Source organism: Heterodontus francisci, chromosome 9 (assembly GCF_036365525.1).
Source record: "Heterodontus francisci isolate sHetFra1 chromosome 9, sHetFra1.hap1, whole genome shotgun sequence".
In the NCBI taxonomy this organism is placed as follows: domain Eukaryota; kingdom Metazoa; phylum Chordata; class Chondrichthyes; order Heterodontiformes; family Heterodontidae; genus Heterodontus; species Heterodontus francisci.
This window is the reverse complement of record NC_090379.1, coordinates 85,149,352-85,174,256: the sequence shown is the minus strand read 5'-3', so window position 1 is coordinate 85,174,256 and position 24,905 is coordinate 85,149,352. Positions and strand designations below refer to the sequence as shown.

Sequence of the window (24,905 nt, the reverse complement as noted above, 5' to 3'; positions counted from 1 at the left end):
TATGACTCCAGCCAGCAGAGGGTTTTCCCCCTGATTCCCATTGACCTCAGTTTTGCTAGGGCTCCTTGATGCCATACTAGGTCAAATGCTGCCTTGATGTCAAGGGCAGCCACTCTCACCTCACCTCTTGAGTTCAGCTCTTTTGTCCATGTTTGAACCAAGGCTGTAATGAGGTCAGGAGCTGAGTGGCCCTGGCGGAACTCAAACTGAGCATTACTGAGCAGGTTGTTGCTAAGCAAGTGCCGCTTGATGGCACTGTTGATGACACCTTCCATCACTTTACTGATGATTGAGAGTAGGCTAATGGAGCGGTAGTTGGCCGGGTTGGATTTGTCCTGCTTTTTGTGTACAGGACAAACCTGGGCAATTTTTCACATTGCAGGGTAGATGCCAGTGTTGTAGCTGTACTGGAATAGCTTGGCTAGGGGCGCGGCAAGTTCTGGAGCACAGGTCTTCAGTACTATTGCCGGAATATTGTCAGGGACCATCGCTTTTGCAGTATCCAGTGCCTTCAGTCGTTTCTTGATATCACGTGGAGTGAATCAAATTGGCTGAAGTTTGGCATCTGTGATGCTGGGGACTTCAGGAGGAGGCCGAGATGGATCATCAACTCGGCACTTCTGGCTGAAGATTGTTGCAAATGCTTCAGCCTTATCTTTCGCACTGATGTGCTGGGCTCCCCCATCATTGAGGATGGGGATATTTGTGGAGCCACCTCCTCCAGTTAGTTGTTTAATTGCCCACCACCATTCACGGCTGGATGTGGCAGGACTGCAGAGCTTAGATCTGATCCGTTGGTTATGGGATCGCTAAGCTCTGTCTATCGCATGCTGCTTACGCAGTTTGGCATGCAAGTAGTCCTGGGTTGTAGCTTCAGCAGGTTGACACCTCATTTTGAGGTATGCCTGGTGCTGCTCCTGGCATGCCCTCCTGCACTCTTCATTGAACCAGGGTTGGTCTCCTGGCTTGATGTTAATGGTAGAGTGGGGGATATGCCGAGCCATGAGGTTACAGATTGTGGTTGAGTACAATTCTGCTGCTGCTGATGGCCCACTGCGCCTCATGGATGCCCAGTTTTGCGTTGCTAGATCCGTTCGAAATCTATCCCATTTAGCACGGTGATAGTGCCACACAACACGATGGAAGGTATCCTCAATGTGAAGGCGAGACTTCGTCTCCACAAGGACTGTGCGGTGGTCACTCCTACCAATACTGTCATGGACAGATGCATCCGCGGCAGGCAGATTGATGAGGACGAGGTCGAGTATGTTCTTCCCTCGTGTTGGTTCCCCCACCACATTCCGCAGACCCAGTCTCGCAGCCATGTCCTTTAGGACTCAGCCAGCACGGTCAGTAGTGGTGCTACCGAGCCACTCTTGGTGATGGACATTGAAGTCCCCCACCCAGAGTACATTTTGTGCCCTTGTCACCCTCAGTGCTTCCTCCAAGTGGTGTTCAACATGGAGGAGGGCAGTAGGTGGTAATCAGTAGGAGGTTACCTTGCCCATATTTAACCTGATGCCATGGGACTTCATGGGGTCCGGAGTCGATGTTGAGGACTCCCAGGGCAACTGCCTCCCTACTGTATACCACTGTGCCACCACCTCTGCTGGGTCTGTCTTGCCGGTGGGACAGGACGTACCCGGGGATGGTGATGGCAGTGTCTGGGACATTGTCTGTTAGGTATGATTCCGTGAGTATGACTATGTCAGGCTGTTGCTTGACTAGTTTGTGGGACAGCTCTCCCAACTTTGGCACAAGCCCCGAGATGTTAGTAAGGAGGACTTTGCAAGGTCGACAGGGCTGGGTTTGCCGTTGTCGTTTCCAGTGCCTAGGTCGATGCCGGGTGGTCCGTCCGGTTTCATTCCTTTTTATAGACTTCGTAGCGGTTAGGTACAACTGAGTGGCTTGCTGGGCCATTTCAGAGGGCATGTAAGAGTTAACCACATTGCTGTGGGTCTGGAGTCACATGTAGGCCAGACCAGGTAAGGACAGCAGATTTCCTTCCCTAAAGGACATTAGTGAACCAGATGGGTTTTTAACAACAATCGACAATGGTTTCATGGCCATCATTAGACTAGTTTTTAATTCCAGATTTTTATTAAGTTCAAATTCCACTTTCTGCTGTGGTGGGATTCGAACCCATGTCCCCAGAGGAATACCCTGGGTCTCTGGGTTACTAGTCCAGTGATAATACCACTACGCCACCGCCTTCTGTCTCAGAAGAAATTGTTGGTATGCCCTCATCTTCAGAGTAAAAGTAGTTAGCCTAAAATTTCATAGAGTAACAACAGTAATCAGCTGTACTGGTTCACTGTATTGTTACGTATCCTTTTATCTCATATTTTTGAGCTTGCATCAACTGTGTAATAAGGCACAAACCACAGTGAACACGGCAACAACATCTTGCATTTATATATTGCTTTCTACGGAGTAAAAATGTCCCAAGGCTCTGAACAGGTAAGTACAATGCATACTATTTTTATTTTTGAATATTTACCCTGTTCTTTTTACCATTTTGTTGTAAGGTTTGCAGAGGTTTTTGGTTGACAGACTGACCAATCAGATTGTGGAAGGTTCATTGTACAAATTGAACACCGTAAGTGTGCTAAGGAGAGTGTTTGCAAAGGGCAGGAAGCGGTGCCTATCAACCAAATGTTACTTTACCGTCAAATAGACGATAAGATTCTCAAAGTCAGTGTTCTGATATAGCTTTTCCAGCCACAGATGTTGATAGGAGTTCAGGAAGTAAATGTTAATTTTGTGTCTAAAGAAAAGGGATACATTTTTTGCATTGATCAACTTTAAAGCAAAGACATGTTTCTGAATTAACTGTGGGATACTTCACCATATTGTGTGAGTTAAAGCAAAGTGTCTATAATTATTTTCTCTGCATTAAGATGTTACATATTATTGATGTTTTTATTTTAAAGAAGTACATGAATAAGTGTTTGTCAAAGATACCCATCTGGTCATTCCATTAACTATTCCAGCAATTAATTCAATTTGAAAGTACACAGATGTTCTGTATGATGTATAATTAACAAGCACAATTTCATGACTAGGTTTATAAAATGCTGTCTGGCAAGCATCTCACAGTTAAAAAGAATAACTTAAGGTGTGGGCTTGCATTGTGATTTCTCACATGCCAATCTTGAGCAAGCTGTTGGCAGAGTTGGGGTTAGGCTACAAGTAGAACTGAAGAACCTTCCTACAAGAAAGGAGTGGAGGAAGGTAACAGAGGAATTTTACTGTACATGTCCTAGTTCGAACAACAGAGTGGCAGAACATCTGTTCACCCTCTTGATTGGAGAACACAGCATGGAAACAGGTTTAAAGAAGATGAGAAAAAAATGTCAATATGGTTGGGAGTGATTGTTAACCAGTGTAAAAAAATGCTTTATCCAAAAACTAGCTTTAAAATGTAAGCTGTAACGTAAATAAAAACTAAAATACAAAACATAGCATGATAAAGAATCAATAGGAGAAATAATTGCTCGTTTAATTTGTTTCTGAATATATGAAAATGCAGCACCACTTCTACCTTGGCAGATTATACAATGGTGCCATCCTGAAGCAGGCAACCACTGCTCTTTTGCGTTGTTTGGATAACAGCTTGTGCCACCCTGTCTTCTTTGACCGCAATGGTTGCTCCACCTAAGAAAAAGATAAACATAATTAACCAGGGATTTACCAGATTAATAATGGCCCAAATCTTGCTGGAAAAATAACAGTGTGTCAATGGCACATGCCGTTATTCATGCAAAAATCGACCAGCAAGTTCAGGTGATTAAGAGATGCGCTATAAGTTGTGAATCTCCAGAATTTGCTGATTGATTTACGTCATTCTGACGTTTGCTTCACACAAACAGCATCTCGCCTTTAACCTACCAATTTTTCTTAAGAACTTGCTGGATTTGAACATTTCTTGCTCATTAAATTTGCCACATAAAGTCTGATAATTAACAGTATAAGTACCTTTTAATGCAATGCTAATCATTAATGAAGTACCAATTACTATGTGGCTGAGTGGTTAGCACTTTTACCTCTGAGTCCAAAGGTGATAGGTTCAAGTCCCACTCCAGAGATGGAGGACAAAAATCTAGGCTGACAGTTCAATGCTGTACTGAGGGAGTAATGCACTGTTGGAGGTGTCATCTTTTGGATGAGACGTTATATCAAGGCCCTGTTTGCTCTCTCAGGTGGACGTAAAAGATCCGATTTCAAAGAAGAACAGGGGTGTTATCCCTGGTGCCCTGGCCAATATTTATCCCTCAATCAAAATTACTAAAAAAAAATTATCACATTACTGTTCACAGAAGCTTGCAGCACACAAATTGGCTGTCGTCTCTTAAGAAAGGGTAATATTATTTTAATAGAAATTTGCTGTTGAGATTTGTGAAGCTATCCAAACCAGCAGCATCAATAGTTTAAATGAAATACAGGAAACTATGCTGTATACAGGTGTATAGAAAACTGACCAAATATGACCAGCATGCATTGAGAAAGACAAAAGGGTTCTTCGAACTACAGTAACATGTTAGCACTGAAGGCCAACAGGCCATTTGCCTTCCTAATTGCTTGCTGCACCTGCTTACTAGCTTTTACTGACTCATGAACAAGGACACCCAGGTCTCTTTGATCATCAACACTTCCCAACCTCTCACCATTTAAGAAGTACTCTACCTTTCTGCTTTTTCTACCAAAGTGGATCATTTCACACTTATTCACATTATATTCCATCTGCCATGTTCTTGTCCATTCACTTAGCCTATCCAAATCCCCTTGAAGCCTCCTTGCATCCTCCTCACAACTTACATTCCCACCTAGTTTTGTGTCATTCGCAAATTTGGAAATATTACAATTGGTCCCCATATCCAAATCATTTATATAGATTGTAAACATCTGTGGCCCAAGCATTGATCGTTATGGTACCCTGAGAATTATCTATTTATTCCTACTCTCTGTTTTCTGTCTGTTAACCAATTCTCAATCCATTGCAGTACATTACCCCCAAACCCAGGTGCTCTAATTTTGTTTACTAACCTCTGGTGTGGGACCTTATCAAAAGCCTTCTGAAAATCCAAATACACCACATCCACTCGTTTTCCTTTATCAATGCTACAAGTAACATCCTCAAAAAACTCCAACAGGTTTGTCAAATATGATTTCCCTTTCACAAATCCATGTTGACTCTTTCCAATCATATCATTATTTTCCAATTGTCCAGTTATCTCATCCTTTATAATAGATTCTAACATTTTCCCTACTACTGATGTCAAACTAAGAGGTTTGTAGTTCTCCATTTTCTCTCTAGCTCCCTTCTTAAATAGTGGGGTTACATTTGCTACTTTCTAGTCAGCAGGAACTCTTCCAGAATCTCTAGAATTTGAAAGATAGCCACCAATGCATCCACTATCTCTATAGCCACCTCCTTCAGTATTCTGGGATGTAGTTCATCTGGTCCAGGGGATTTATCAACTTTCAATCCAATTAATTTTTGAGTACTGCCTCTTTATTGATACTAATTACTTTCAGTTCCTCATTTTTACAAGTCCCTTGGTTCCCTAGTATTTCTGGGAGATTTTCTGTATTTTCCTCCATGAAGACAGACACAAAGTAATTGTTTAGTCTCTCCGCCATTTCCTCATTCTCCACCACAAACTCTCCTGTCTCCGCCTGCAATGGACCCACATTTGTCCTTGCTAATCATTTCCTTTTCACATACCTAAAGAAGATTTTACAGTCTGCCTTTATATTTCTAGTTCCTAATCTCTTTTTCCTTTCTTTATCTGTTTCTTGGTCCTCCTTTGTTGGACTCTAAATTGCTCCCTATACTCGGGCTTACTGCTTTTTCTGGCGACCTTATAAGCCACTTCCTTTGATCTAATGCAATCCTTAACTTCTTTTGTTAGCCACGGTTGAGTCACCTTTCCTGTTGCGTTTTTGTGTCTTAGAGTATTATAGGGTGTATTGCTAACAGGTGAATTGCTAACGGGTGTATTGTATTGTTAATTGGTATTCCTACCATACCTAGTAAAGACATTAGTGTTTAATTTGGGCTTTGAGTTTTGTCTCATTATTTCTCGTAACTCTCGTATTTGAACAGCAGAGTAACTTGTCAAGAGGTAGAAGATTACATCTAACAGCAGCTCCGACATTATAAAACTAACTGCACTTCAAAGGTATTTTATCGACTGTAAATTGCTTTGGAATATTCTGAGGTCATGAAAGGTGCTACATAAATGCAAGACTTTCTTTCTTACATTCAACCTCTCTAACCCAGAAATTGAACAGTTGAACTTCAGGTGGTAAATTAATATTAGAGATTATAAAAATGTCAAATGTTTAATTTTTTTCTTACTTTTCTTTTTTTCCTAATCCAATCTTTCTTTCTCTCTCTTTATTTCTCTTTCTGTACCAAATTTGACTTGAATCTATCCACTCTAAATCACCCAACTTCTCATTTTCTTTCACAACCCATTACTATCGTTGGTTAAGGAGATATGCTGTTGACCCCACCATTCACTGAGGTCCCAGATGCCTGTTGCCCTCGCCACTCCATTATCACTTTTTCAGCAAGTTATGGCACAGAACATTTTAAGCTGTAGGACGCAGGAAAATGTCTAATGACGGGGCATGCTGTGAAATGCTCCAATATGGTGGGGTAGGGAGGAGAGGAGAGGAGAGAAAAGAGAAAGGACTGATTTGTACTGTTTTTAGTGCATGTCAGCTGTGGCACCTTGGGTAGGATTTTCACCTCTGAGTCAGAAAATTGTGGTTCAAATCCCACTCAAAAGGATTTGAATGCAAAATCTAGGCTAACACTCCAGAGCAGTACTGAGGGTGTGTTGTATTGTTGAAGGTCCCATTTTTCATATGAGACATTACACCAAGGCCCCATCTGCCCTCCCAGATGGACATGAAGATCCCACGGTACTATTTTCGAAGAAGAGCAGGGAAGCTCTCCCAGTGTCTTGGTCAACTTTTATCCCTCAACAAACATCACTAAAAACATATTATCTGGTGATTATCACATTGCTTTTTGTGGGAGCTTGCTGTGTACAAAATGACTGGCACGTTTCCCATATTACAACAGTGAATACACTCCAAAAGCACTCAGTTGGCTGTAAAGTGCTGTAGCACATCCTGAGGTCATGAAAGCCACTATATAAATTCAATTCTTTCTTTTTTCCATTTTTTTTTGACATCCCAAAGTGCCTTCCAGCCAGTGGATTAATATCTTTCATCCTCTAAGTAAGCAACAAAAATAGATTTTTTGAAACAATTGTTCCAATAAAGCTTTGTTTCACCAAGGGGGAGCTAAAAACAGTGTGTTTAAAAATAAAACCCTGTTATAGTAAGACCAGGTGAAGACTGAAAGGGACCCCGAGACACCTTTCTCACCTGATCGTAACAATGTCAATAGTCAAATTGCCATACCACTGTAATTATGCTTGGCTAAGACAGTAATGGTTGTTCTTTTACATGGTATTGCAGTCTTTCATACTTAATCACATGAATGATTGTAAATGCTTTGCTAGGAGATCTAGTTACCTGTTCCAAATGAAAAATAGCAGCTGAAATCTTTTGCAGATGTTCCACAACCTTATGAGAATCCATTCTTTCTTCAGGCCTGGCAATATCTTTATATAGGTTAAGTTGCCATCTGACTGCTGGGTCATCAGACTGCATGGGAGGAGATGGAAGAATCATTAGTACAACTATAAGATAGCAATAAATAAGTCACAAAAGCAGATTTTCAACCCGCATAAAATAGAAAATGAATCTGTCCTCATTTCATACAGCTTTAAACAGAGCCAGAGTTAAAATTGAAGTTGCCTTTTCTGATCAAATTTCAAAATGCAGATCACCTTTGTTGCCTACAAGTCAGAGACCGAGTTGTTTTATCTGTAAATTAGTCAGGATACAGAGGTTTATCTTTGGTGTCAATTAAGTTGTACTTAGTGGTAGCATTAATAGATTATTGAGTAAAATTATGACCTTTATTACGATCAGGTGAGGAGGGGTCAAAAGGCTCCCCTCTTGTTTGAACGCAACAGGGTTTATTTCTTTTAAATAGTGGATATGCCTTCAAATTCAGTGAGTGTTTAACCCTTTTAGGTGCTAATGATCATAAAAGAACCAATTGGACAGGTTTTCTTGAGTTTAAACAAGAAAGAGGATGATTTATTGTATTTAAAATCAAAACCTGATCTAAGTAAAATAATAAAATACACACACACAAACACACACACACACACAAACACACACACACACACACACAACAAATAAAAGAATATACAATCTGTGGTGTCTGGTAATTCAGTTATCTTCCAGATGAGCTCATGGTCCTGAAGTTTTTGGCTGGTAGAGATGGCCACCTGGTTCAAGGGTTTCTTGGAGATAGTGATGTAGATGGTTTTCTCCTGGGGGTCTGTGTCTAAAGGAATGATAGATTGGATGTTTTGCAGCCCTCAAGCAGGGTTTGAATTTACAGCGTCACCTGGAGTGAGAGAGAGACAGAACCCCACTTGGGCCCTGCACTGGTCAAAAGCAGGTTCTTGTCTGCTGTAGCCAAATGAAACTGCCAGTTTTCACACAGATGGAGACACTTGTCACATGAGTGTCCAGTACATTCTCTCTTCCGCATCTTAATTAGTTCAAGTCTTAAGAATTCCAATTTGTCTCTCGGGTCCCATCGTTTCAGTGTTTACCCTTTGAGGTTCGTCTCCATCAGTGCTAATATTCCAAGATGGCTTTGAATGTCTTGTTGATGTAGGTAAGGCAGGTAGCTCATTCAAATTTGCAAGCCATTGTTCTGGTGGTAGATTAACCAAACATTCATCTCCACCTCGATACCTTGGAATGTGAGGTATTTCAATGCAAATTGCAGTGATCATTTTAGCTGCTTTCTTTTTAAAAGTTTAATTCAAGTTCTTTGGCTCCTACTTACTTTTTAAAGTTTAATTTAGGTTTTCAACGGATAGATTAAAAAAAAAATTTGAGTAGCATATGCTCATGACACCTTTAACACATTTTTAAACATTTATTCATTCATGGGATGAGTGTGTCTCCAGCAAGGCCAGCATTTCTTGCCCTCCCTAGTTGCCCTCGAGAAGGTTAAGGTGAGCTGCCATCTTGCACAACTGCAGTTTCTGGTGTAGGTACACCCACAGTGCTGTGAGGTAGGGCGTTTCAGGATTTTGACCAGCAATGATGAAGGAATAGCAATATAGTTCCAAGTAAGGATGATGTTTGACTTGGAGGGGAACTTGCAGGTGGTGATGTTTCCATGCAACTGGTGCCCTTATCCTTCTAGGTAGTAGAGGTTGCAGGTTTGGAAGGAGCTGTTGAAGAATGGGGTGCTGATCAACAACAACTTGCATTTATCTAGTGCCTTTAATGTAATAAAGTGTCTTAAAGGTGATCCACAGGAGCTTTATAAAACACAATTAGGTGGCATGACCTAAAGTTTGGTAGAAGAGGTAGGCTTTAAGGAGCATCTTAAAGGATGAAAAAGAGGTCAAGAGGTTCAGGGAGAGAATTCCAGAGCTTAGAGCCTTGGCAGCTAAAGGCACGGCCACCAGTGGTAGAGTAATTAAAATTGTGGATGCTCAAAAGGCCAGAATTAGAGGAGCGCAGATATCTTGGAGGGTTGTGGGATTGGAGGAGATTACAGAGATGGGGCGGAGAAAATCCATGGACAGATCTGAAAACAAGGATGAGAATTTTAAAATGGAGGCATTGTTTAACCAGGAGCCAATGTAGGTCAGCGAGCACAGGTGAGATGGGTGAACAGGACTTAGTGCGGGTAAGGACATGGGCAGTTTTGGATGACCTCATGTTTACAGAGGGCAGAATGTGGGAGGCCAGCCAAGAGTGTGTTGGAATGGTCAAGTGTAGAAGTAATAAGTGCATCGATGAGGTTTGCAGCAGCAGATGAGCTGAAGCGGGGTGAAGTCGGATGATGTTACAAATATGGAAATACGCAGTCTTGGTGAGGACGTGGATATGTGGTCGGAAGCTTATCTCGAGGTAAAATATCACACCAAGGCTGCAATCAGCCTGTTTCAGCCTCACACAGTTGCCAGCAGTAGAGGGATGGAATCGGTGACGAGGGAACACAGCTTGTAGTCGGGATCAAAGACAATATCGGACAAGCAGTCTGATAATTTAGAAACAGTGAAGAGGTGTGGTGGTGAGGAAGAGCTGAGTGTCATCAGTGTATGTGTGAAAACTGATGCTGTGTTTTCAGTTCATGTCACTGAGGGGCAGTAAATCGATAAGAAATAGGAGGGGACCAAGGATCAAGTGGATTGCTTTGTCCTAGATGGTGTCAAGTTTCATGAATATTGCTGGAGCTGCAAGTAGAATGTATTCCATCACATTCCTGACTTGAGTTTTGTATCTGGTGGAAAGGCTTTTTGGTGTCAGGAGTGTCAAGTGAGTCACTCACCACAGAATACTGGCTTCTGACCTTCTCTTGCAACACAGTACTTCAAGATATAAGAACATAAGAAATTTGCCCTTTGAGCCTTCTTGGACATTCAACAAGATCATAGCTGATCTCCTACCTCAACTTGTGTTAAACTAATTTATTAGAGTTCTTTGAGGAAGTAACAAGTAAATGTGGATAAACAGGAACCTGTGGATTTCCAGAAGGCATTTGACAAGGTGCCATATCAAAGGTTATTCCACAAAATAAAAGCCCATGGTATATGGGGTAACATATTAGCGTGGATAGAGGTTTGGTTAGCTAACAAGAAACAGACAGTAGACATAACTGGGTTGTTTTCAGTTTGGCAAGTTGTAACTAGTGGAGTGCCACAGGGATCAGTGTTGGCGCCTCAACTATTTACAATCTATATTAATGATTTGGATAAAGGGACAGAATGTATGGTTGCTAAATTTACTGAAGACTCAAAGATAGATAGGAGAGTATGTTGTGAAAATGACATAAGTAGTCTGCAAAGGGATATAGATAGGTTAAATGAGTGGGCAAAGATTTGGCAGATGGAGTATAATGTGGGAAAGTATGAACTTGTCCACTTTGGCCAGAAAAATAGAAAAGCAACTTATTATTTAAATAGAGAGAGATTGCAGAACTCCGAGATGCAGAAGGATCTGGGTGTCCTAGTATACATAACACAAAAGGTTAGTATGTAGGTACAGCAGGTGATTAAGAAGGCAAATGCAAGGTTGTCGTTGATTGCAAGGGGAATTGAATATAAAAGCAGAGATGTTTTGCTACTGTTGTATAGGGCACTGATGAGACCACATCTCGAGTACTATGTACAGTTTTGGTCTCCTTACTTAAGAAAGGATATAATTGCATTGGAGGCAGTTCAGAGAAGGTTCACTTGACTGATTTCTGGGATGAGAGGGTTATCTTATGAGGAAAGGTTGGACAGGTTGGATATGTATTCATTGGATTTTAGAAGGATATACAGAGGTGATCTTATTGAAACATAAGATCTTGAGGGGACTTGACAGGGTGGATGTTTCCCCTTGTGGGAGAGACTAAAACAAGGGGGCACAGTTTAAAAATAAGGAGTCTCCCATTTAAGGCAGAGATGAGAATTTTTTTCTCTCAGAGGTCGTGAGTCTGTGGAACTCTCTTCCCCAGAGAGTGATGGAGGTAGAGATAGACAGGTTCTTGACAAATAAGGGCATCAAAGGGTATCGGGGGTAGGCAGGAAAGGGGAGTTGTGTCAATAAACAGATCAGCCATGATTTTATAGAATGGTGGAGCAGGCTCAAAGGGCCGGATAGCCTACTCCTGCTCCTAGTTCGTATGTTTGTAACTCCACCTTCCTGCACCTCCACTGTCCCTATATCCCTCTATTCCCTTAGTATCTAAAAATCTCTGTCTTGAATATACTCAAAATATACTTGAATAGCCTCCACAGTTCTCTGGGGTAGAGAATGCCAAAGATTCGCAACCCTTTGAGTGAAGAAATTTCTCCTCATCTCAGTTCAAAAAGACCATCCCCTTATTCTGTGACTGTGGCCTCTAGTTCTTGACTCCATAGCCAGGGGAAACATTTTCCTAGCATCTACCCTGTCAAGCCCCTTAAGAATTTTAAATATTTCAATAAGATCACCTCTCATCCTTCTAAATTCTAGGGAATATAAACATAATCTACTCAATCCCTCCTCATTGGACAATCCCCTCATCCCAAGAATCAATCTAGTGAACATTGGTTGCACTCTCTTTAAGGCAATTATATCTTTCCTTAGGTAGGGAGACCAAAACTGTACACAGTACTCAATGTGCTAGTCCAATTAAATCTCTGTCCAATGGTGATCCCAACTTGTTGATGTTGAAGGATTTGACAATGGTAATGCCATTAAATGTCAAGGGGAGGTGATTAGATGCAGACGGAGATGGTCATTGACTGGTACGAATGTTATTTGCCACTAATTAGCCCAAGCCTGGATGTTGTCCAGGTCTTGCTACATGTAAGCATGGACTGCTTCATTATCTGATGAACTGTGAATGGACTGAACACAGAGCAATCATCAGTGAACATCCCCATGTCTGATCTTCTGCTGGAGGTAAAGTTATTGATGAAATAACTGAATATGGTTGGGCCTAGGACACTGCCCTGAGGAACTCCTGTAGTGATGTTCTGGGGATTAGATGATCATCTTCCATCATGCGAGGTAGGACTCCAGCCAATGGAGAGTTTTACCTATGATCTCCATTGACTTGAGTTTTATTAGGGCTCCTTGGTGCCACACTCAGTCAAATGCTGCCTTGTTGTCAAGGGCAGTCACCATCATTTCACCTCTGAATTCAGTCCTTTTATCAATGATTGGACCAAGGCTGTAATGATGTCTAGAGCTGAGTGGCCCTGGCAGAACCCAAACTGAGTATTGGTGAGCAGGTTATTGGTGAGTAAATACTGCTTGATAGTACTGTCAGTGACACCTTCCATCACTTTGCTGATGATTGAGAGTAGACTGATGGAATAGTGGATTGGATTTGTCCTGCTTTTTCTGGAATGGGCATACCTTGGCAATTTTTCACACTGTCGAGTTGATGCCAGTGTTGTAGCTGTACTGGATCAGCTTGGTTAGAGGGGCTGCTAGTTAAGGTACACAAGTCTTCAGCATTACATCTGGAAAGCTGCTGGGGTCCTTAGCCTTTGCTGTATTCAGTGTGCTCAGCCATCCATTGATATCACGTGGAGCGGGTCAAATTGGCTGATGACAGACATCTGTGATGCTGGGGACCTCAGGAGGAGGCAGAGAGAGATCATCCACTTGGCACTTCTGGCTGAAGCTGGATGCAAATGCTTCAGCCTTGTCTTTTGCACTGACCTGCTGGGCTTCCCCATCATTGAGGATGTCATGTTCATGGAGCTTCTTCCTCCCATCAGTTGTTTAATTGTCCACCACCATTCACGACTGGATGTGGCAGGACTGCAGAGCTTTGATTTGTTCTGTTGTTTATGGAATCACTTAGCTCAGTATATAGCATGCTGCTCCCATAGTTTAGCATGCATGTAGTCCTGTGTTGTAGCTTTACCAGGTTGGCACCTCATTTTTGGTATGCCTGCTGCTGCTCCTGGCATGTTGTTACATATTCTTCATTGAACCAACATTTGGCATCTGGTTTAATGGTAATGGTCGAGTGGGGGATATGCCAGGCCATGAGGTTACAGATTGTGGTGGAATACAATTCTGCTGCTGCTGATGGCCCACAGCACCTGATGGAGGCCCAGTTTTGAACAGCTAGATCTGTTCTGAATCTATCCCATTAAACAAACATGATGGAGGGTGTCTTCAGAGTGAAGACAGAGCTTAGTCTCTATGAGGACTGTTTGGTGGTCACTCCTACAATATTGTTATTGACAGATGCGACAGGCAGACTGGTGAGGACGAAGTCAAGATTTTCTCCTTGTGTTGGTTCCCTCACCACCTGCCACCAGCCCAGTCTGGCAGCTGTGTCCTTCAGGACTTGGCCAGATCAGTCAGTGGTAGTGCTACCGAACCAGTCTTGGTCGATGGACATTAACATCACCACCCACAATTTTGTGCCCTTGCAACCTCAGTGCTTCTTCTAAGTGGAGTTCAACATGGAGGAGTACTGATTCATCAGCTAAGCAAGGGTGGTAAGCGGTAATCAGCAAGAGGTTTCCTTGCCCATGCCTGCCCTGATGCAATAAAACTTTGTGGGGTCAGGAGTCAATGCTGAGGACTCACTTGGCCACTTCCATCCAACTGTATACTGGTGGTTTGATCCTGCTGGTGGGACAGGGCATACCCAAGGGTAGTGAGGGAGGGTTCTGTGATGTTGGCTGATAGGTGCAATGTGCAAAAACCTGCACGCCAGTCGTTTTACAAAATTTCTGCAGACTACAGATAATGTGCATCCCACCATTGTATGTTATTAACATCAATATATATTTGAAGGTTGTTCTAGTTTCTTATACTATTGTCTATTGAATACAGACCTATTAGTATCCTTCAGTCCAACAGGGTCCTTATTAATGTCTGGGCAAATATAAATTTCTACATGACAGGTCAGCTAAAGTATTCAGAGAAGATCAACAGGTTTCTCGGGAAGGAGTCATGCTATTTCATTCAATTGCAAGAACTCTTTAGAACTATTTATACCATATATGTTTGTTTGACAACTCTACTTGTGTAGGCACATGTTGTTTTAGAGTCACAGAGTCATTTACAGCACAGAAGGGACCATTCAGCACATCGAGTCCATGCCAGCTCTCCATGGAGCTATCCAGTCAGTCCCACTCCCCTGCTCAATTCCCCTAGACCTGCAAATTTATTTCCTTCATGTGCCTATCAAATTTCCTTTTGAAATCATTGTCTCTGCTTCCACCAACCTCGTGGGCAGCGAGTTCCAGGTCATTACCAATCGCTGGGTAATAAAGTTCTTCCTAATATTCCCCCTGCATCGCTTGCCCAAAACTTTCAATCGGTTTCCTCTAATCCTTGTACCATCAGTCAATGGGAACAGTTTTCCATTGTTTAACTTATCTAAGCCCGTCATAGTCTTGGACAGCTCTATCTGAATTTCTGCCACCTAAATTTACTGTGAGAAACAACTGTGCTAATTCCCCTTCTTCTGAGACACTGTCAAAGAAAATTTGAGCTATCTTTTGGTAATATTAAAACAAGCAATTTGTCAATCTGAGACCACCAGGGCTATGAAACTAATTACAAGGTGATGAGGTGATTCCTGTGGGGAGTCCAGAGGCTCTTAGGTGCATAGTGAGATCTAGAAATCCACAAATTCCCAGCTAATTTTGGTGATGTCAAGTCATTGGGCCCTCTGTTTTCCTAAATGATGTGACTGAGCATGATAGGCGATTTCCTGGCTTGTTCCCTGCTCGTAATATTTAGCCTGGATATGCTGGAGGAGGTTTTCTATTCCTGCAATTAACCAGCTGCTCAGTTCACCTCTGGCCGCTATCAAAGTGTCTTTTGTGTCAAGTTTCTACTGACATTACTCTTTGCTCCAGCTCTCTATGGATTCATTGAATCATAGAAATTTACAGCACAGAAGGAGGCCATTTGGCCCATCATGTCTGTGCCGGTTGAAGAACAGCTATCGAGTCTAATCATATTTTCCAGCGTTTAGTCCGTACCCGTGTAGGTTATAGCACTTCTTCAATGGGATGAGGATTTCTGCCTCTACAGCCCTTTCAGGCAGTGAGTTTCAGACCCTCAGCACTTTGTGGGTGAAACAATTCCCCTCAACTCCCCTCTAATCCTTTAATTACTTTAAATCTATGCCCCCTGATTATTGACCTCTCTGCTAAGGGTAATCGATCCTTCCTATCCACTCTATCTAGGCCCCTCATAATTTTAAACGCCTCAATTAAATCTCCCCTCAGCCTCCTCTGTTACAAATAAAATAACCCCAGCCTACCCAATCTTTTCTCATAGCCACAATTCTACATTCCTGGCAACATCTTCATAAATCTCATCTGTATCCTCTCTAGTGTGATAAAATTCTTCCTGTAATCTGGTGACCAGAACTGTATGCAGTACACTAGCTGCAGCCTAACTACTGTTTTATACTGTTCTAACATAACTTATCTGCTCTTATATCTTATGGCTCAGCTAATAAAGGCAAGTATCCTGTATGCCTTCCTAATCACCTTAATCACCTTTATTACCTGTCCTGCTACCTTCAGGGATCTGTTGACATGCACAGCAAGGTCCCTTTGTTCCTTTACATTTCTCAGTATTCTACCATTTATTGAGTATTCCCTTGCTTTAGTTGCCCCCTCCGCCCCTCCCCACAACAAATGCATTACCACACAGTCCTCCAGACTGAATTCCAATTGCCACTTTGCCGCTCACCTGACCAGTCCATTGATATCATCCGCAGTCTACAGCATTCTTCTTCATTATTAACCACACGGCCAATTTTTCTATCATTTGCAACTTCTTAATCATGCCCCCTACATGTAAGTCTAACTCATTGATATACGACGAACAGCAAAGGACCCAGTACTGAGCCCTGTGGCACACAACTGGGAACAGCCTTTCAGTCAAACAAACAGCTGTTGACCATTACTCTTTGCTTCCTGCCACTGAGCCAATTTTGGATCCTACTTGCCACTTTCACTTGGATCTCATATCCTTTTACTTTTCTGACTAGTTGGCCATGTGCAACCTTGTCAAAAGCCTTGCTAAAATATATATAGACTACATCAAAAATGCTACCCTTATCGACCCTCCTTGTTACCACCGCAAAAGATTCAAACAAGTTTGTCAGACTTTCCCTTAACAACCAAAAAAAGTTTACAATCTTCAGCATCAGAGAATATAATGATATAACCCTTGTAGAGAACCTTTCCCAAAATAATTTTGGAAAGTATTGAGGCTATCTTCTATGCATCATGGCAGCTGCACTCACAAAAAGGCCATGAATTCAACTTCATCAGGGAGTGCTGAGTTTATACAACGGAACCAGTGGTGGCATGGTAGGTTAGTAAGTTTGAGAATCTCTGCTGCATGATCAGAGATGGCAATGAACCCGATTCAATAGCCATTGGCTCAAGGCAGGTGTGCCTGCTTCTGAAAGGAGCATTCCATTCCAGGTTGCATTTTGCATTGGTTTTAACAGAAGGCAACTCCCTTCTTTGTGGGATGCTTGATTCACCATACATCTATCAGGCCTAGGCCATTATATATCCTTCGATTGTTCTAGCAGCTTGTGCGGGTGCTCAGCGTCTGCTGGGAACAAATTTAGTTGAATATAAAAAAAGTAGAGTTTAAAGCTCCTCGCATGGTTACTGTGACTTCAAGGTGTGGGACAAGTGAGAAGAATGTTGACGCAGGGAAGTCAATAATCTGATTATGTACATTAAAACTGTGACATACTCTCTCGGTTCAATCCCTTTTCAGGATACAGCAGCCATTCTCTATAGGGATAGTCATTCAAGGGTGATAATCAATACGCCCACTCCTCTGCTCATGGATGATTTGTAGCTGCCACTGTTTAGTGTGCTCTGATCTGAAGTGATGAGGTGTAACTCCTGCAGAAATGACTCATTTTCCTGCTCCAATGTGAAGTAAATCAGGATTATCATTTGGTTTACTGGTGGGTGATTCAGATTCTTGACATTCAGAGAGCTAACTATGCTATCTATAGATGGGATGTTGCCCATCCATCAGGCTTGTTGCTTTTCTTCCTGTCCTGTTGTGGTCCCATGCCTGAGGCTTATGTGTTTCCTGGAGACTGTCATCCTGTTTGTGCCTGCACAGTACCATGTATACCTCTTCCATAGCAATTAGTCTTCCCCGCTATCCCATTTCTACTTTCTTTCAAGTTTGCAATCTACTTTTTGAGTGTAATTATACTATCAAAAGTGGGGCAAGAATTTGCCTCAACCTTGTCCCTAGCCTGAACAAGTGAGGATTTTTGGGAATACAAGTATAAGAGTAGGGGTTTCAGTTCACAGAAGAGTTGGTCTGTTTGTGAAAACTGCCTTTGTGCTGTTAACGTAGAGGTTTTTTGGAGAAAGTCCTAATAGTAGCAAAGCAATTGATGGAGAATTCAAGCATGACTCCTTTTTCTTTGAAGAGAACACCAGTTAGGTTGACATTAAGGCTGGGATTTTATCCTGGCGACAGGGGTCTCAACGCCCGGAAAAAGCGATGCGAAGAACTCCACGTCGCCTCTTCTATGGGAGAGTATTAACTGCTTTAATATGAAGGAAAAACTGGCCAACATAGGTTAAGTAACAAAAAAAATAGAGATGAAATAATAAAAGCAAATGTCGAGAACACACAGAAGAATCATGGAGTATCTTGAAAGTGAATAATGACTAACATTTTAGGTGAGACCTTTCAACAGAACTGGAAATGACATAAAACTATTTATGTAAAAAACAAGGCTGGGTATCACCAAATCCTCAGAGATATGTATACTTTAACATTACCTTATCCTTTAAATGCATGTTATTTGTAAGGAATTCTTTAACTTCTTCATCTGTGTCTTTCTGTTGATAGAATAACACAACTATAAGGAACATTATACTACAAAAATTCTAACATAATACTACAGTACCTCAAGGGAATTGAACGGTTTAAAATGAAAATATACATTTAAAAGTATTAAATTATGTTCTCATATTTGTGAAAGGGCACCAACAAATATACCTATGGGCAAAAAAAAAATCTCAGTGTACAAATGGTGTACTATAACATATTAAGTGTAGGAACCTACCTCTATGAGGTGAATTTTACAGCCCCTGACATTGGGGGGGGTGGGGGGGGGGGGGGGGAAGTGGGTGGGAAGGGCAAAAAATGCCTCCGTAAGAGGCCCGCCACGGGTCTTGGCACCGTGAAAGCTTGGCTCGATATTGCTGGTGGCAGCAAGGCCTCGTGGTGGCCCCCCCGCCCCCCGGCGACAGGAGCCCCATCTCAATATTTAAATTTATTTAAATAAATGAATTATTTACTTACCTGCTCCCGCTGTCTGCTCCATAGCGATATTGCTGCCAATGGCCAGTACTCCCGTGCCTTCAGATCCCCGTCTGGGGATCCGAGGCAGAACACTGGGGGTGGGGGGGAGGAAAGCAGGCAAGTTTTTCAGTGTGGGGGTGAGGGGAGTGGGATCAAACTCACCCAATTAGTGTAGGGGATGGTGGAAAAGGGTAAAGTGCATAGATTATGAACTTTGGGAGTGGGGGCAAAGTCGGGTGCACAAGGTCAGTATTTTGGGGCGGGGAGAGAACAAGGTATGAATCCTGTGCTTATTGTGGGAGTGGTGGGAGATGGGCTAGAAACATTTATTTAATTTTTTAAAAACAATTTTACGTCACTATATCGTTAAATATTATAATTAAATGGAAGGGATCGAAGCCCTTTAAAAATGGCGTCAGCGCCTGTGTAAAGGCTGCTGACACCATTGCCAGGGACGGACTGCCCGACCCCTCCATGTCATCGGGGGGAGCAGACCGTCCCGGCCATTTAAATGAGCCATCGCGTTTAATATCGCGGCAGCTCCACGACGTGCAGTCCGCCCATAGTTTACATCCACCGTTGATTTCAGCGGCAGACATGTAAAATGCAGCCCATACCTAGCATAAGAGGTCCAAGCTCAGAAAATAACAATTAAAGTGATGGTGTGAACTAAGGCAAATTGTTTAAATGAGATGAAATTATAATCAATCCTGTCCTAAAGATATTTGGTATTGATTCTGAGTACAAGGAGGAAAAAAAAACAGTATTTAACTTTGATAAAAATAAACTAAAGCAGAATGCCCAAAAAAATTAGATGCAAGTTTGATATTCTGTCGACCTTGCTGATTCTACTGATTGTTTAAACTGATGCAAAGTAAATAAAGTTTGGAAGGCACAATAGTCAAGATGAAAATTGGATTCTTACCAGATTATATCTGTGTTTGGCCAATGAGATTAATTCTTGATCTCCTGCAGTGCACATATTTAAAGCAATAGGAAGCAACTTTTTAAGAGCAGCCACAATCAGGGAGGTGTGTATTGAGTAATAGTCACCTCTGCGCTTTATTTTTTTTCTTTCCTGGCCTTGCCCTTCAGCCTAAAATAAATTAAATTGTGCATGACAATGAGCTGTTTGGCATTAGTATTATTGATCAGCATAATTTTATTCAAAAATTCAGAACTTAAAGGTGCCAGGTTATTTAGTTTGTAATGTGTTAGGGAAATAGGAGTACTGTATTGACAGAACAAGAAACCAAGATCCTCTCCTGAAAATGGTGGGTCATGCTAACATATGGATCCACAAGCAGCAATAGTCTTTCAGGACCTCAATGGAGTAGCCATACTCAGATATTCAGACAGCGAATGCTGGCAAGCTACTTGATTAAAAGGGCATTAAAGTTTAACTAATTCTTATTTGATATTCAAATGTACAACTTACACCAGAGGTCACTGGGATTGTGAACAGGATTGCCTGGCTGGTTTCACCCCCTCCCTAACCTGATTGTAGTGCCCCAAATGTTAACTGTTGAGATCAGCTAAATCAGTGCAGGCCATAAACCAAACCTGAAACTTTCTTGGACTGCATGGATCAGTCCCATAACATACAATGTATTGAGCCATTGAGCTATCAAGATGAAGCCTTATTTTACACCAATGTTTTGGGAGACTTCAAAAGATCAGCCTCAATGTGAAAGCTTTTATATGTAGATTGCATCAGCGTAATTATCAGAATACACTGTGACAAACAAAATGTCCTCTTTGACGGAGGGAGGTGAAAAAAAGTCACCTCTTTACTTCACTGGCTGATGTAATTTAATTGATGCTGTTTGAATGTTATGTAAAGAGGAATTTTGGGTTTGCAAGCCAGAATAAACTGACAGCACAACCACTTTAATCTAATAAAAGGGAACTGATCGCAGTAATTGAGAAACTGCGCAGACTGTACGACTGACAGTATCACTCACAAGGATCGCTGCAAAAGAATTATGCATGTCCTTTATATGAACGGAGTAAAATATCAATCACACAGTGGCCATTAGCTAGTTCATTAAAAAAAACAAATTAAGCTAATTTTTTCAATCTGATTTTCATTCAGCTAGAAACAACATTGATATTGCTGTCACACATACACAATAGGATCATGAATATGATCTATGGAACTACATAGCTTCAAACAGGTATAAATGTTACACACCAGTGCAAATAACACAAAGATGTTAATACAAATGGAATGTATTGGTAAGCTGCGCTTATGGTAGGTTAGATGCACACTAGCTTTTATCTTAATATTACTAACTCTCAACTTATCTCAGTCTCTATCAGCTGTTTACACTTGTTCTAGGTCAGCACGCTGCAGCTGAGCATTGACAACACTTCTATATATAAACAAGCCCAATTGCGGTATTCCTCAACAAAATAAAAATAAGTATGGCTGCCATGTCTGGAACAGTGCTTGAACAAAAGTTAATTTGACACAATAAAGTGCTTTCTGGACAAAACTTATCTGCATGCCTCTGAACTGCAACATGCTGCAAAATAAATCATAGAATGATACAGCTTAGAAGGCGACCATTCTGCCCCTTGTGCCTGTGCCAGCTCTTTGGTAGAGCTATCCAACTAGTCCCAGTCCCCTGTTCTTTTCCCATAGCCCTGCATTATTTTTCCTTCAAGCATTTATCCAATTCCCTTTTGAAAATTCTGTTGAAACTGTTTCCATCACCCTTTCAGGCAGTGCATTCCAGATCATCATAACTTGTTTGCATGAAGAAAAAGAAGAACCTAGGAACATAAAAAACAGAAGCAGGAGTAGGTCATGTGGCCCCTCGAGCCTGCTCCTCCATTCAATAAGATCATGGCTGATCTGATTGTGGCCTTAAGTCCATCTTCCTGCCTGCCCCCCCATAACCCTTGACTCCCTTGTAGATCAAAAATCTATTCAGTTCATCCTTGAATATATTCAACGATCCAGTTTCCGCTGCTCTCTGGTGAATAAAATTCCCAAGATGAATGACTCTGAGAGAAGAAATTCCTTCTCATCTCTGTCTTAAATGGGAGACCCTTATTTTGAAATTGTGCTCCCTAGTTCTAGATTCCCCCATGAGGGGAAACATCTTCTCAGCATCTACCCTGTCAAGCCAGCTCAGAATCTTATATGTTCAATAAAATCACCTCTCATTCTTACAAACTCCAATGAGTATCGGCCCAACCTGCTCAAACATTCCCCATAAGGCAACCCCTTCATCCCAGGAATCAACCTGGTGAACCTTCTCTGAAATGCCTCCAATGCAAGTAGATCCCTCCTTAAATAAGGTGACCAAAACTGTACATCATACTCCAGGTGTGGTATCACCAATGCCCTGTACAATTATAGCAAGATTTCCCTGCTGCAGTACTCCACCCTTCTTGCAATAAAAGCCAACATTCCATTTGCCTTCCTAATTACTTGCTGTACCTGCACTCCAACGTTTTGAGATTCATGTACAAGGACACCCCGATCCCTCTGCACTGCAGCTTTCTGAGTCAGTGCCTCTCTGTTTAAATAATATTCTGCTTTTCTACTCATGCCGCTAAAGTGGATAACCTCACATTTTCCCACATTATACTCCATCTGCCAAATTGTGCTCACTCACTTAACCTATCTATATCCCTTTGTAGACTCTTTCTGTCCTCCTCATGACTTGCTTTCCAACCTATATTTGTATTGTCAGCAAATTTGGCTACAATACAGTCAGTCCATTCATCCAAGTCATTAATGTAGATTGTAAAGAGTTGAGGCACCAGTACTGATCCCTATGGCACTTCACTAGCTACAATTTGCTAACCTGAAAATGTCCTATTTATCCCGACTCAGTGTTTCCTGTTAGTTAGCCAATCCTCTATTCATGCTAAATATTATCCACAAAACCATAAGCTTGTGTGTAGTAACTTTTTATGTGGCACCTTTCTCCTCCATTTTTGGAGTCTCTATTTTGGAAATCCAAATACACTACATCCACTGGTTTCCGTTTATTGTTGATTGTTACATCCTCAAAGAACTCTAATAAATTTGTTATACATGATCTCCCTTTCATAAAACCATATTGAGTCTGTCTGATTGTATAATGGTTTTCTAAATGCCCTGCTACTACTTCCTTAATAATGAATTCTAGCATTTTCCCAATGACAGATGTTAGGCTAAATGCCCTATAGTTTCCTCCTTACTGGAATAGAGACATTACTGTTTCAGTTTTCCAATCCGCTGGGACCTTTCCAGAATCTAGGGGATTTTGGAAGATTACAACCAAGGTATCCACTATCTTTGCAGCCACTTCTTCTAAGATGCTAGAATGCAGGCCATCTGGTCCAGGGGACTTGTCAACATTAGTATTCCTAGTACTTTTTTCCAGTGATTATGATTGTTTTAAGTCCCTCCCTCCCTTTTGCCTCTTGATTTTCTACTATTGTTGGGATGCTTTTAATGTCTTCTACTATAAAGATTGATGTAAAATACTTGTTCAAAGACTGCCATTTCCTTATTTCCCATTATTAATTCTCATAAAGTCTCATCCTCTAAGGGACCAACACTTAGTTTAGCTAAAACAACACAGATACTGAGGGAGTCCATGTTAGTGTTTAAAGTTCTGTTAATGTAGGTTTAGTACCTTGCAGTTGAAGGTAATAGGGTGAACAGGTGTTGAGTGTTGATTCGGTAATTGTACTCAGATGTATATCTTTTTATTTAGAGATACAGCACTGAAACAGGCCCTTCGGCCCACCAAGTCTGTGCCGACCAACAACCACCCATTTATACTAACCCTGCAGTAATCCCATATTCCCTATCACCTACTTACACTAGGGGCAATTTACAATGGCCAATTTACCTATCAACCTGCAAGTCTTTGGCTGTGGGAGGAAACCGGAGCACCCAGCAGAAACCCACGCGGTCACAGGGAGAACTTACAAACTCCGCACAGGCAGTACCCAGAATCGAACCCGGGTCCCTGGAGCTCTGAGGCTGCAGTGCTAACCACTGCGCCACCTGACAGTCCAAAGTGACTCCTGACAACACAGTTCCTCCCTGCCGACGTCATTGGAGCACTCCCAAATTCGCACATGCGCAGAACAGACTGTTGCGGCCAGTATGGTGCTGCACATGCGCAGCCTACGTCAGCATGCGCATGAAACATCGTTTGTCGCTCATCACTCCTAGCCTCGCCACTTCTCTCCATTCGGCTCCCTCCCGCTACTGGGCCCTGATCCCTGCTCCCGCTACTGGTCCCTTCTCCCTCCCGCTTCTGGTCCCCGCTCCCTCACGCTCCTGGGCCCTGCTCCTGGTCCCCGCTCCTTCCCACTAATTGGCCCCGCCATCACAGCCTTTTTTCCCTGCACGGGGGTAGCGTGGAAGAGAGAGAGTGACAAGTTAGCAGGGGAGGGGAGGGAGACTGCAAGCAGGAGGGAGCAGGGGAGCGAGCAGCCGAGAGAGAAGAAGGGGCGAGGCCATGGATTCTGTTGAATTGCACACAAATCCCACACATGCAGCTACCCTGGAGCTGCTCTCTTGGTCTGGTAGAGATTGGAGAGGTCCCAGAGTGTTTCGCGGACTCAGTAATGACCCAAGGATTCCATTTCCAGCCAGATCTATTTAAAATTCTCATATTAAAACAAAATGTCCATTGTATTTAGGTTTACAAAACAACAACTAGGTGAAAAACCAAACTAGTTGTTTTATATCGGTACAGGTCTAAACATAAAGCTCACTGAAGTGATGCTGGATCAAAGTTGTTGATTTGGCTCTTATTACAACACAGAAGCAGCTCTCTGTCAGTGTTCATGCTGAACACGAGCTCCCAGATCTATCAGTTCCAACTTTTAAAATGTTAAAAATCTCTTTTTAAAATGCTCACTGGTTTAAAATTCTGATTTGTGTCCTGAAATAACGGTCAATAAATTTCATTAAACAACTCATTGTG

General features: G+C 42.0%; 1 protein-coding gene across 1 annotated transcript in view; it reads right to left on the bottom strand.

The window, feature by feature from the left end:
* ryr3 (ryanodine receptor 3) overlaps nt 1-24,905 on the bottom strand; it is a 423,842-nt gene that overhangs the window by 97,447 nt on the left and 301,490 nt on the right. Inside the window, exons 72-75 of the mRNA XM_068038163.1 lie at nt 19,883-20,053; nt 18,432-18,491; nt 7,558-7,689; nt 3,545-3,657 (exon numbers count right to left, since the gene is read on the bottom strand). Of these exons, the coding sequence (XP_067894264.1) occupies nt 3,545-3,657; nt 7,558-7,689; nt 18,432-18,491; nt 19,883-20,053 (476 nt within the window). The remainder of the gene's footprint in view (nt 1-3,544; nt 3,658-7,557; nt 7,690-18,431; nt 18,492-19,882; nt 20,054-24,905) is intronic.